The 14,739-nt window shown below is 42.0% G+C and overlaps 1 protein-coding gene across 2 annotated transcripts in view; it reads right to left on the reverse strand.

Moving 5' to 3' along the window:
* STRADB (STE20 related adaptor beta) overlaps window positions 1–14,739 on the reverse strand; it is an 82,634-nt gene that overhangs the window by 42,181 nt on the left and 25,714 nt on the right. For both annotated transcript variants that reach the window (XR_008400133.1, XM_053698699.1), the window contains exons 6-7: window positions 6,957–7,065; window positions 6,632–6,755 (exon numbers count right to left, since the gene is read on the reverse strand). Coding sequence is in view for 1 of the 2 variants with exons in the window: in XM_053698699.1 (XP_053554674.1) it covers window positions 6,632–6,755; window positions 6,957–7,065 (233 nt within the window). In the remaining variant the exon portion in view is untranslated. The remainder of the gene's footprint in view (window positions 1–6,631; window positions 6,756–6,956; window positions 7,066–14,739) is intronic.

Raw genomic sequence — 14,739 nt, forward strand, 5'->3', positions numbered from 1 at the left:
GATAAAAATTATATTTAACTTAGGGGGGTGTTAGTGTTAGGGTTAGACTTAGCTTTAGGGGTTAATACATTTATTAGAATAGCGGTGAGCTCCGGTCGGCAGATTAGGGGTTAATAATTGAAGGTAGGTGTCGGCGATGTTAGGGAGGGCAGATTAGGGGTTAATACTATTTATGATAGGGTTAGTGAGGCGGATTAGGGGTTAATAACTTTATTATAGTAGCGCTCAGGTCCGCTCGGCAGATTATGGGTTAATAAGTGTAGGTAGGTGTCGGCGACGTTGAGGGGGGCAGATTAGGGGTTAATAAATATAATATAGGGGTCGGCGATGTTAGGGGTAGCAGATTAGGGGTACATAGGGATAACGTAGGTGGCGGCGATTTGCGGTCGGAAGATTAGGGGTTAATTATTTTAAGTAGCTTGCGGCGACGTTGTGGGGGGCAAGTTAGGGGTTAATAGATATAATACAGGGGTCGGCGGTGTTAGGGGCAGCAGATTAGGGGTACATAAGTATAACGTAGGTGGCGGTCGGCAGATTAGGGGTTACAAATTTTAATCGAGTGGCGGCGATGTGGGGGGACCTCGGTTTAGGGGTACATAGGTAGTTTATGGGTGTTAGTGTACTTTAGGGTACAGTAGTTAAGAGCTTTATAAACCGGCGTTAGCCAGAAAGCTCTTAACTCCTGCTATTTTCAGGCGGCTGGAATCTTGTCGTTAGAGCTCTAACGCTCACTGCAGAAACGACTCTAAATACCGGCGTTAGGAAGATCCCATTGAAAAGATAGGCTACGCAAATGGCGTAGGGGGATCTGCGGTATGGAAAAGTCGCGGCTGTAAAGTGAGCGTTAGACCCTTTAATCACTGACTCCAAATACCAGCGGGCGGCCAAAACCAGCGTTAGGAGCCTCTAACGCTGGTTTTGACGGCTACCGCCGAACTCTAAATCTAGGCCTATGTATTTAACCTCCACCCATATGTTAAACAGTGATTGGTGGCTACATGGGTATGCCACTCCTAATTGGCGCAGCAGCCATGTCCTAATCAGCAGCTGCTATTGCATGAAGTGAGGTACTTTGAGCTCAGTCTGGAGCAATCAGTAACGCTCAATATGGTATTACAAGTCATTGGCTAAAAAAAATAAACTGTTACAGAGACTCAAACATCACCACAAAGTGACCATAACCCCACTGTAACAATCCCTAAACAGCGATAATCCCCATAGCATTTTACACCCTAACCTACAGACATCCCCCAAAAGCAATTAACTCCTTAAACTCCCCCACCTCAATTCATTTGTGTGCCTTCACTAGACATACTAGCAGGACAGGTCTACTGAGAGCAATATCAGTACTAAAGTCCTTATAAATCAACAAGGTTTATTTTATTACTTACACAATTAAAGGTCCCTTAGATGAGCACCATACATAAGCTACTTTTAATGTGCACACTGATAAGAGATACCATTTCACGAATATATACTGAAAATAAGACTGTCTTCCTGATAAAATGAAAGTGACTCACTGCTTTTTTTTTTTAAACACAATTGAAGTGGCTCACAGCAGATAAGGAACTGTTTTTTTTTTTGCACTATAATGCTGCATTTATCCATAAGCACTTTTGACTTACTGATTGTCTCACATGTATTTTGGTCCTAGTGCCGTAGCTTTCACCTAGGGATGTCTAGGTAGACTTCTATATATTTATCTTAGGAATTTTTTTCTGATGTGTTATGACTACTTTGCATGTAAACTCTGGTAACCTCACTCACATTCTTGTATCCAAAGCCACTTCCCCCTTCACTTGTGCAATCTGGAACTCTCGCTCTGTTTGCAACAAGCTCACTTCTATCCATGACCTCTTTATCTCCCGCTCCTTCAACCGTCTGGCTCTCACAGAAACTTGGCTCTCTCCTTTAGACACAATATCCACTGCTACATTGTCACATGGGGGTCTCTACTTCAGCCATACTCCTAGGTCTTGTAACAGACAAGGAGGTGGTGTAGGTATTTTACTTTCCTCTCATTGCACCTTTCAACAAATCCATCCCATCTCTTCCCTCACATTTTCCTCATTCGAAACCAACATGATTAGCTTATTCTCTCCCTCTCTATACGTGTTGGAGTAATATACCGCCCCCCTGGCTCCTCATCTCAATTTCTAGATAACTTTGCTGCCTGGCTACCTTATTTCCTTTCCTCAGACACTCCTGCCCTCATTCTTGGTGACTTCAACATCCCTCTTGACAATCCCACTGCCTCCTTTGCAAAACAACTTCTGCAACTCACTTCCTCTTTTGGTCTGTCACAATGGACTGATTCTCCCACTCACAAAGATGGTCACTCCCTTGATCTGATCTTTAGCTATCAATGCACTATTTCAAACTTCACAAACTCCCCTTTTTCTCTTTCTAACCATCATCTCCTCACTCCCTACAACTCTCCCTCCTTCTACCCCTCACACCAAACTTCACAGAAATATTATGTCATTAGATCAGCAACAGCTCGCTAGTTCTCTCCAACCTCTCCTCTCATCCATCTCCTCCTTTTCCTGCCCTGACCAATCTATCTGCCACTATAATTCCACCATTACAATCTGGCCCCTCATACCATAGCTCGGAAATCACACACTCACCCTCAGCCCTGGCATACATCTGACACGGTACCTACGCAGACGTTCCCGTACTTCTGAGTGGCACTAGAGAAAATCTTGGAGTTTAGCTGACTTTCTTCCCTACAAGTTCATCTTGAATTCCTAATACTCCACCCTTAATCTTTATAAGCAACACTACTTCTCTACTCTTATCTCTAATCTTTCTTCAAACCCAAAACATCTGTTCTCCACTTTCAACACTCTTCTCCGCCCACCCCCACCTGCTAATACAACTTCTCTTTCAGCTCAAGATTTTGCTAGTCACTTCAATTACAAAATCGATTCCATTAGAAACGAAATCAGCTCTCAGCATGCTTCCAGCCTCTCACCCCCTCAAAATCTTGCAATTAACCAAAACCCACATAGCCATATATTTAGCTCTTTCGCCCCTGTTACTGAGGAAGAAGTTTCTGCACTTATACTGCGCTCTCACCTCACTATCTTTCCCCTCGACCCCATCTCCTCACAACTACTCCCCTCCCTCTCTTCTACCCTTAAGCCTATACTCACACACATTTTCAACCACTCCCTCAGCACTGGTGTATTTCCCTCATTTCTAAAGCATGCACTGGTCACACCTATCCTCAAAAAACCTTCTCTCGATCCAAGCTCCCCATCCAACTACCGCCGTATTTTCCTACTCCCTCTTGCCTCAAAGCTTCTTGAAAAGCTAGTACATGCACGCCTATCCCATTTCCTTACATTACACTCCCTCCTTGAACGACTGCAATCTGGATTTCGCCCCCATCACTCCACAGAGAAAGCAATTGTTAAGGTTACCAACGACCTACTTACAGCAAAATCCAAAGGCCACTTCTCTCAGCTTATCCTCCTTGATCTGTCTGCAGCCTTTGATACTGTTGACCACCCTCTTTTGCTCCAAACCCTCCAATCCTTCGGCATTTGTGACACAGCCCTCTTGTGGTTCTCTTCCTACCTGTCTAACCGTACCTTTAGTGTCTCTTCCTACCTGTCTAACCTTCTCTGGGGCTTCCTCTGCCGTTACCACAAGGCTCTGTCCCCTTCTCTTCTCAATCTACATGTCATCATTAGGTTCCCTAATAAAGTCCCACGGGTTTCAATATCATTTGTATGCCGACAACACTCAAATCTACATCTCTGCTCCAGACATATCTCCTTCCTTGCTAACCCGTGTCACTAACTGTCTCTCACATCTCTTCCTGAATGTCCTATCACTACCTTAAGCTAAATCTCTCCAAAACTGAGCTCCTTATTTTTCCCCCTTATAAAATCTGCACCCCACATCTCTCTATAACAGTCGGCAACTCCATCATTACACCTACACGGCATGTCCGATGTCTTGGAGTCACACTTGACTCATATCTTTCTTTCACATCCTGCCGCTTCCACCTTAAAGACATCTCTAAAATTAGACTTTTCCTTACACAAGATACAACTAAGATTTTAATCCACTCTCTCATCCTTTCCCGTCTTGACTATTGCAACTCCGTCCTCTCTGGTCTCCCTAGCTGCCGTCTAACTCCTTTACAATCCATAAAGAATGCCTCTACCAGGCTCATCATCTGCTGCACCTCTCTGTTAATCCCTTTACTGGCTTCCTCTTGCCTCCAGGATTAAACACAAAATTCTGACTCTGACAAACAAAGCCCTCAACTGCACTGCTCCCCTCTATATCTCCGACCATGGTCTCCAGATACTCTCCCTCCCATCCCCTTCACTCTGCTCACGACCTCCTACTCTCCTCCTCTCTTGTTACCTCCTCACATTCCCGTTTACAGGACTTCTCCAGACTGGCTCCCATCTTGTAGAACCCTCTGCCTCGCTCCACAAGACTCTCCCCTAGTTTTGAAAGTTTTAAGCACTCCCTAAAGACTTCTGTTCAGGGATCCATACAACCTACACTAACCTTTCCGAATACCAGTTCCTCTCCTCCATTGCTATCCGCCATGAACCCCCTTAGAATGTAAGCCCAAGAGCCCAACTGCTTGCAGATCACCTTCAAAAGAGCAGACTACAACAGTGCGACTCTAGGCAGGGCCCTCTACCCACTTGATCCCAATAATTGCTACCGTATATTTGCTTGTATACCGCCTATGTTTATAGCGCTGCGGAATCTGTTGGCATTCTAAAATAGCCGATAATAATAAAGCAATAATAATAATAATAATAATAATAAATGCATTATTCAGGTGATACTGAATTGGTGACAATTAAAGGTGATTACGCAGCGAATAGCCTGTTTTATATATTTTTTTACCAAAAAATATTTTTGAATATTGACATATATATGCTGGTGCTGGGGTTTTGTGGAATTTTTTAAAAGGGACAGTTTACCCAAATTTTTCTCCCCTTTAATTTGTTCCCAATGATCTACTTTAACTGCTGGAGTGTATTAAATTGTTTACAAGTATTTCTATTACCCTTATATTGGCATTTGAAATAGTTGATTTAAACTGTGGTATCCCCACCCATCCTGAAAGTTTTTGGCCTTAAACGGACATTATACACTCATTTTTTCTTTGCATAAATGTTTTGTAGATGATCTATTTATATAGCCCATAAAGGTTTTTTTTTAAATAAATGTATAGTTTTGCTTATTTTTAAAAAACATTGCTCTGATTTTCAGACTCCTAACCAAGCCCCAAAGTTTTATGTGAATACCGTCAGCTACCTACTCCAGCTTGCTCCTGTTTGTGTAAAGGGTCTTTTCTTATGCAAAAGAAGGGGGAGGGGGGAGTGTCTTATTTGCCACTTGCAGTGGGCTTTCCAGCTACCTTTTCAACAGAGCCAAACTGACAGCTTCTAAGTAAGTTTTTAAACAGTTTTATACTGGATTTTTATATCGGTATCTGTGCATCTTATTCTTTATAGTAGTGTCTATTACATGCAGTTATATGAAAATGAGTGTATACTGTCCCTTTAAGGCTAAGCTGTGTTAACACAGCCAGCAGAAGAAATTACACTCCCAGTGGGTTATAGAAGAGATAAGGTAATAAAATTTGAATTTTCCATTGTTCTCTCCAAGTATTTGTGATTGGTTTATAGACAGATATAAGATAAAGAAGCAGATACATTTACACAATGTGATAAAGTAATGAGATCTGATTATACCTACAAGCTCAACCCATTTTATTAGGTTGTGGCTTTAAAACACAAAATTAGCTAATTAATATACACAAATAAACCTTAAAAAGATAAAAAGAAAATCTCATACATTTTATACTCTGTAGCTGGTAATAAAAGTAATTGATTATTGTTTTTTGCACACTCATCCTCCATTATTTGTGTGTTTGTGACACATTATATATTTTTGTGCATATTTAATTTATGAATGTATTATGGATTCATATACATTTTATGTGACATTTAAATAAAAAAAATTAACTTTCTGAATTACATTATCGATATTAGCACTCTGTATCGCTTGCATTTTTGGGATCTCCTTATAATCTGACCAATAGTTTACTAGGGGCATTAGTGTTGCCAAAAGATTGCCCCTTTACGGTTACGTTTTCCCATGTTCTTGCTAGTTCAAACATATTTTAACTTCCTTACAAACTAATTATCGATTACACAATTAATGCAATAAAAAGGCACGTGAAGCTTTTACATTGACAATAATATTTTTCACAAATATAACAAACTGTTTAAAGAAAAATTATATATATATATAGTTCAGAATGGAGGGCGTACCATGTGTACAATATCTCGATCAAATTGCATGGTTCTATATAAAAAAATGTAACTGAGGGTTTCAGGTTAAATCGCAATTAGTATTTAATGTATATAAAAAAGTAACTCTTCTTTTTTCCCCCCTCAAAAAAATGGAGCACTTGATGTAGTGGAACAAATATGTAACTAAACGTAATCCTCCTACACCATAATATTCGATAAGCCTATTACGTGAAAATGCCATTTTTATGAATAAATTAAACTTCAATCCCAAAATCCTTCTCTCAAGATTACAAACCCCACTAAATGATTCCCTGGTGTTAACATACCTGTGAATGTATCCATTTTCATGCAGATACTTTAATCCCTTTAATGCACCATACAGAAGGTTTCCTATTAATGCTTCACTCATCCCTTCTGGGTAATAGTTCTTAAGAAGACTGCTTGCTGAGCCTTGTATTAAGAAAAAGGAAAGATTGGAAAATTATCTGTTATATAAAACAGTTTGCTACTTGTATTACATTTACAAAAATGAAAACAGTTTTACAGTGTAGTTAATTGTAAGACATGTATTAAATATTGTTTACAAAGACTTTTGCAAATAAAACCACATTTTTTTTAACTACTTGTATATTTAATATAGCCATAACTTACCATATACCATAAATGGCAATACAACCCAAAGACAGGTTCCAGCAGTAAATGTCTTCCAATAAGCCACAATGTTATGGTGTCTGAATGACCGTGACATAACGACTTCATTCTGAAAATCACAACATACTTCAAGTTATGTATGAAATATAGGCTGCTCTGCAACTAGTGACCTGGATAAAAATAAATAAAGTTACTTTTGTGGTTCAGATAAAGCAACTTGTTTGCACATTTTGGATTGACAAAAGGTATGTATATGGGTCAATTTGCTTTTTGGATTTTATCCCCTCCCAACACCAAGATGACTGTTATTTTGAGATAAAAAACAAGACAAAAAAAACAAAAAACCCATAAACTATGCTTACCTGATAATTTCCTTTTCTTCTGATGGAGAGAGTCCACAGCTGCATTCATTACTTTTGTGAAATAATAACCGGGCCACCAGGAGGAGGCAACGATAACCCAGCCAAAGGCTTAAATACTCCTCCAACTCCCCTCATCCCCCAGTCATTCTGCAGAGGAACAAGGAACAGTAGAAGAAATATCAGGGTGAAAGGTGCCAGAAGAATATAAGGACGCCCCACATAAAATGACGGGTGGGGAGCTGTGGACTCTATCCATCAGAAGAAAAGGAAATTATCAGGTAAGCATAATTTATGTTTTCCTTCTTAAATGGAAAGAGTCCACAGCTGCATTCATTACTTATGGGAAAACAATACCCAAGCTATAGAGGACACTGAATGCCAAGACGGGAGGGTACATAGGCGGCCCATACTGAGGGCACCAAGCCTGAACTTATACCCAAGAAAAACACTGCTTCGTCTGAAGCCAAGAAAATTTGAAAATGAAAAAGTCACAATGACACTGACTTGCAGTTAGTCCAGAAGCCAAACTAGAGACCGCAAACAGACTCGACTGAGCCAACAGTCCTCCAAGAGACCCTCGCCCAACAAACAGTCCTCCACCGCTCATCTCCCCAAATGAAGGAGACACCAGCCGAAACCCCCAAGGGAAAAAGGCAAGGGAGAACCAAGGAAACCGAAAAGTCCCCTAATACAAAAAAGAATACCTCCCCGAGTGAGTTTAGCTCACAGAGGCCCAAAGGGGCCCAAACAACGAAAGGAGGCCACGCCTATACCAAGGGAAACTCTGGATAAGACCGGGCACAAAGACAGAACAGACGTTTAGTCAACATCCTGCAAGTACGGATTGCAACTGAAAAGGCAAAGTCCTCCCAGTGTCAAGAATAGCAAGGCATTTGACCATTAAAAAGTGTTTAATGCACATAGGATAGAACCCCAAGTTTGAAAACACAGAGTCCATAACAGGACAAGACAGAGGATACTTGCGAGGAAGAAGAAGAAGCAGTCAAGTAAGAAACAGACCGCAAAAGCAACCCCCAGACAGAGGGCAGGCTCCAGGCAACTTAAATCGCCGGACCTGCACACAGGACCCTAAAAAGGGGAACACAAACCTCAATCGAGGCCTCCCGAGAAGGAGGGTATACCCTCAGAACCTTAAGGAAGAGTAAACTCTCCTCTGAAATCAATGGAGCCAGTTGAAAGAAAAAATCTATACCCTAGCAGACTAAGCTAACAGGATAGACTCAACAAAGCTCACACATCCAGAGGAGACTGTGACCGAACACAGCTCCATAGACCACTCTGCCATCCTGAGCTGCAGACCCACAGCCAGCTGGACGAACCCAGCCACAGGGATCCAAAACAGGGGAACAAAGAATCCTGAAACAGGTACAATAATGAGCGCAAGGATAGCACAGCCATCTCCACAGAATACAAGTACAACCCGACTCTGAAAACAGACAAGGCCATAGACCTAAGGATCTATCTAAATAAAGGCCCAACAAGTCTGCCTGGAGCCAACAAGACCCTCAGGGGAACCAATCCCACCTTTCTGCCTCCCATGCAGGAGAAGCCCCAAGCAAGGACTCTATCTCCATAGGGGGGAGAATATCCCCTAAAAAAAGGGATGATGCCGGAAGAGCAACAACTGTCCCCAAGGCCCGAAGGCACCGGCTAATGGGAAGAGAAATTCTCAACACAGATGTCCTAGAAAAGGACCCCCCTACAAGTAGCTTGGAACACTGGTAAGCTAACCAGGGGAATGCAACGCTAAGGCGCACAAGAAATTGGACATACAGCACAAGCAGCTGGGTATGAACCAACCACTCTTAAGGCTCAAGCCATACGGCTAACTACCAGAGGACAAGGGTCACTCTGTGGCAAAGAGTAAAAAATACTCAGAAATCCTAGCCAACCATGGTAGATGGAGCAAGGACATAACCCCAGTTCCCGCTACTGTGGAACCCCCCCCGACCAGCCTTGAGATCCAAGATTCCAATACCACCCAGACAGGGTTGGTAAAAAAGGCCAAGCGAAGCTTCAGCAACCGGAAGTCTTAGGGAGATAAACCGGTCCGAGTGCCCAATAGTTCAGGCAAACCTTACCCTAGAACTAAACACCCCAACTAGCCAGAAAACCAGACACAAGGGTATGGATGCATATCCAGAAAAACCAGATAGCAAGAGAACTTGAAAAACCTCGACCAAAGGAAGGGACTACCCCTAGCTAAAGTCCAACGCTCCAAGGAGGAAAGTCGTATGAAGATACTTCTCAGAGCCTCAGGATGACTAAGAGATACCACGAGGTCAAAAAATTCTACTAACAGGACTAGTCTCCCTAACACCTCCGCTCAAGCAGAGGACACAAGGAAGAGAAGGCACGAAGCCTACCCAGCTCCGGAGAACCCCAAGCTAAACAAAAATCCCTGTAGGGAACAACCATCACCCGGAAACACAGATCTCTAAAAGGAGATCCACTCACCCGGAGGCAATGGAAGAAGACTCAAAAGGCATCTTAAAACTAAGTCAAGAGTTACATCTAGATACACTAGAAACAGCTTACGCATTCACCTGCAAGGTGTTAAGAGCTGCAACAGGTTTCAAACTGCAAACCTTCTGCATGCTAGACAGTTATCCTGTACAAGCTGTTGAATCAAGCCCAAAAGGACAAATCCAGAGGCCTAGAAATGAAGGCCAACCGCTCAATAGCGGTAAGGGGCATTAAGCCCTCCCACCCTCCACCACATGGGAGAGGAAACTCTACGTTCTGATGAAATCAGATGTCAGAGTGACGCAGCGGAAAAACTCCCCTGCCCGGTCACTTATGACTGACGGCTATAAGGACTGAAACAATCCTTCCCACCTCACGGACCCACAGGTCCTCTTGAAGGCTTAGTTTAATATGAAAACAAACAATGATAACCTGAGCACTCTGCGCTTCTACCAAACCAGCCGAGCAGAACAGCGCCACGTGTCTGAACAGCCGCAAGACCGAACGAACCCGACAGGACCAGCCTGCACCTAGGGTCTCAACCGGCAAGCTGCGTAAATTCTCCCTCGTAGAGGAAAATACAGAAAACAGACATTTGTAACAAAGGACTAACATGTCCAACAACTTCTGAAGAAGTAATAAAGAGTATTAATCCCAGAAGGTTCCCGAAGGAAACAAAAACAAATAAAAGACATCCCATCGGATATAAAATAAATATAAGGCAACCCAGAGGTTAACGCCCAAAAAGACACAGGCCTACCCGTAGGACAAACCAAACGGAGCCCTATCTCACAAAACTGGGAAAGATCTCAAACAAATGACAATCAGGAGATTACTTCATCCCCACATGTCTAATGAGGTGCACCATTCCAATGATCAGACTGAAAATCCCCATATCTGGTAATGATAGGGTCATTCAATAACTGAAAAACATGTCTGAGCAACACGCGAAGGCGCGCAATCCTGTAACGGAAGGCACAACACTCAGGGACAGATACCCCTGCGCTGCGGGGAACTGTAGAGGCCCTCCTCAAGGTGGCAGGCTTTGGACAATTAGGGCTCGAGCACATTCTCAAATAAATGTCTGGAATCTGCAGACGAACAATCGCCAACATTATGTGGAAGCAAAAACGTGCTGCAACCTCCGGGGAAAACACGCCACCCTGCATGGAGGAACCATAAACCGGGTTACCCGCATGTGCAGAAGTATGATTTGGTAGGGAACTTGCCTCTCGGAGGACAGGACCCCCAGAGGCGGATGGCTCAGTAGTCCCTTGATTCCCCGAGCGCGAGGAACCAGGCACTCTGAAATGGCATACAGAACAAAACTGGTTGACAGGCATCAATGAGGCCACTCCGGATTCATCACCGGACACAGAATCTGAAATCAAAATAGTCTCAGTATCAGGCTGTGGTCACTTGCCAGCTACAAAGCTGCAGTCGGCAGGGAAGAAGCAGAACCAATTTGGCGGAGTATCCGTCACATCCCCTGTTCAATAACCCCCCTCAGAAGATTCCAAGAAACTAAAAGAGACTCACTGAGACCCTTATGTATAAATTAGACCTGCAAGGTGGTAGCCTCTCGGGAAACATTCACATTACAATACATTGCAAATAAAGTAAAATGAAACAATCTTACCGGAATCTACGCCGTGGAACAGAAACACAGCCCTTCAAGTGTGACGGATAGTAGCATCGCCTCCGCCATGGACTTGAGAGAAGAAAGCAGGCAGCGAAGCGAAGTTCGAACAACCGTGATTGCTTGAGGAGCTGTTAATATGAGTTGGGATGGTTTTGCAGAAAGAAACTCCCTGCAACTCCGGACTCTAACTTTCAGCACTACTTAAAACTTCTGTCCCATGCCGAAGAGTAATACCCTCCATAAGAGACAAAAACAAAAATTAAAAATTCTGACACTTCTCTGCCATCCTCCTGGTACGAAAGGCAAAGAATGACTGAGTGGAGTGGGAGGAGTATTTAAGCCTTTGGCTGGGTTGTCTTTGCCTCCTTCTTATTTTCCAAAAGTAATGAATGCAGCTGTGGACTCTTTCCATTTAAGAATATATATATATATATATATATATATACACACACATATATATATATATATATATACATATATATATACACACACACATATATATATATATATATATATATATATATACATATATATATATATATATATATATACAAACACACATACACACACACAATTCAAGTAAAGGATAAGCACTCTTTAACCCCAGGTTGAGGTAAGCATATACCAGGGTGCATGTGTCAGATACAAACAGTCCAGAGCAAAGACAGCACTCACTGGATTTAAGTAAATAATAACTTTTATTGAAAAAAAGTTAAAAGCATAGTCCCATGACGTTTCGGTGTCCACAGATACCTTTGTCAAATGGCATAACCCAGCTTGAGGACCGTTGTATAATCCTGACATCCGGGAGGCAGAGTAACATATCTGCTTTAAAGCAATGTTATATAGCCTCAAATGGCTTGTCAAACAATCCAAATTGCATACATCTGTGAGGCCACGCCCCTTCCTGTTTCCTGCTCTTTTACAATTGGATGTAGACACGCTCACACCCCTCCAGTATTTGTTTAGCATGCACATGGCTAATTAGCATATCAGGAACTGTGCAGGTCATCATCACAGCTCCTGGGTGTGAACACATGTAAATGCTGCTTGTAGGAAAAAAGAACAGTTTATCTGTTTATCTATCATGCTACCACAAGAATAAACAAATACCTAGGGGGTTCAGGGTCTGTAATATTCCTACACTAGGCCGCTCTAATCCTGAATTTTGTCGTAAATGGTGTTCCATTCTCAACAAATGTTCCTATGATCTCATGCTTCTCACTATAGAAGATTGGAAAAAAAGATAGAGATGGAGATTGACATCATCAAAATGAATAGCTATCAGATATTGATTGATGACAAAACTGAGAAGTGGGTGCTTAAGTTAGAGAAATATAACAATGAGTTGACAGCATTTAAGAATAAAAAACTCACCACAGTTGAAATTGACTACCGAGAGAAACGGGTTTATAAGTGGCTCTATGGTAAGGATGAATTTGTTAGAACATTCAGACCTAGACGCAGAAACACTAGGGGGAGGACACATATTGACACAGTAGATACAAGTGGAGGGGACTTGTCAGAGGGAGATTCGGATAGGATACAGAGTGAGGATAAGGATGTGCACACTGGTATTACCACCAGGTCAGCTAATAAACCTCCCATTACACAGTCAAAAAACGGGGTAGGTAACATCCCAGAAGAGGGGGGCACAAAAATAAAAACATACAATCAGAAGAAAAAAACAACATAGTCTTTAATTTAAGTACCAGACTACTCACTGTTAGTGAAACTAATTTACTTAATAGGGGGCTATCCTTCATACCTACCCCCAGACATGATAGCTTCCAAACAGCTATTGATATATACAAGTTTCAGCGGAACTTAAATATTAAGGAGTTCTTCAAAGAAGCTCAACCTCAGATTGATTCAAATTTTAGGCAATTTAAACCTTTATCCAAATTTGACCCTCAGACCACTAATTCCTCCATTAGGAGTTTTTCTAGACTCCTTAGACACGATTGTGAGATGCAATTGGATGAACGTAGTTTTTCCAATTTACCTACTGATGAGAGACAGGCATTACATACACTGACTAATGACCACAGTATTACTATACGCCCCGCTGACAAGGGCGGAGCAATAGTAGTACAGGATTACAGTGATTACAGACTGGAGGCTATGAGGCAACTGTCTGATCCTAAAACCTATAGGAAGTTACCTGCAAACCCCACCTGGGTTTATAAAAAAAATCTATAGATTAGACACTTATGTTTACAGTTCAACATTAGTCTGAATTTGATTTCATGTGTGTCGAACATCTGATTACACCGATATTATATTTACTCCCAAAGATACACAAGGGCCTGGTTAATCCTCTGGGCCGACCAATTGTGTCTGCCAGAGGATCTATCTTCTCTGGCATCGCTGAGTTTATTGATCACCATTTGCAACCGGTGGTCTGTAACTAATTTTCATACCTACAAGATTCTTCTAGTATGATTCGTAAATTAAAACATACTACTCTGCAAGCCAATGATATTTTGGTCACTATGGATGTTGACAGTCTCTATACTGTGATCCCACACTCTGAGGGGTTGGAGACTGTCAAAACTATTGTGAGTGAATCTAGCCACTATTCTGGTCCTGTATTAGTTTCTTTAGGAGCTCATAGAACACTGTCTCACTAAGAATTATTTTAAATTCGAGAAGGATTTTTTCCTCCAATTATCCGGCACGACCATGGGGTCAAATATGGCCCCGGTTTATGCTAATCTTTTTATGTTGGGCTATGAGCTGCTCACTATGAAACCTCTAACACATCCATATATCTCTTTATACACTAGGTATATAGATGATCTGTTCCTTGTTTGGACAGGTACTGAGAGGCAACTTGAACAGTGGACCTATGATCTGAATAGTGCCAAATCACCTATCAGACTAAAGTTAGAATATGATTCCAACAGCATTCATTTTCTTGACCTGAATATTTTCAAGGTTTTTGAGAATGGTGGGGTATCGCTTTGGCACATCTCTATTCTCCAAGCCCACGTATAGAAACTCTTTGTTGCTATCCAGTAGCTGCCATCCACAACACCAAAAGATGGGAATTGTCCTCTCGCAGCTTACCCGAGTGGTGCAGAATAACTCAGAGCCTGAAATTCTCCAACAACAATTTGACACTATGTGCAATACACTATTGGCAAGAGGATACCGGTCTACTGATATAGACAAGGCAAGAGTGAAGCTAGCACAGGAAACACAAATGACCAAACTTTGCAGGGACCGACTGCCACAAACTAGAGGACTCACATTTGAACTTCATTACAACTTACTCTCCAATGCATGA

The sequence above is a fragment of the Bombina bombina genome, chromosome 1 (genome assembly GCF_027579735.1).
Source record: "Bombina bombina isolate aBomBom1 chromosome 1, aBomBom1.pri, whole genome shotgun sequence".
Classification (NCBI taxonomy): domain Eukaryota; kingdom Metazoa; phylum Chordata; class Amphibia; order Anura; family Bombinatoridae; genus Bombina; species Bombina bombina.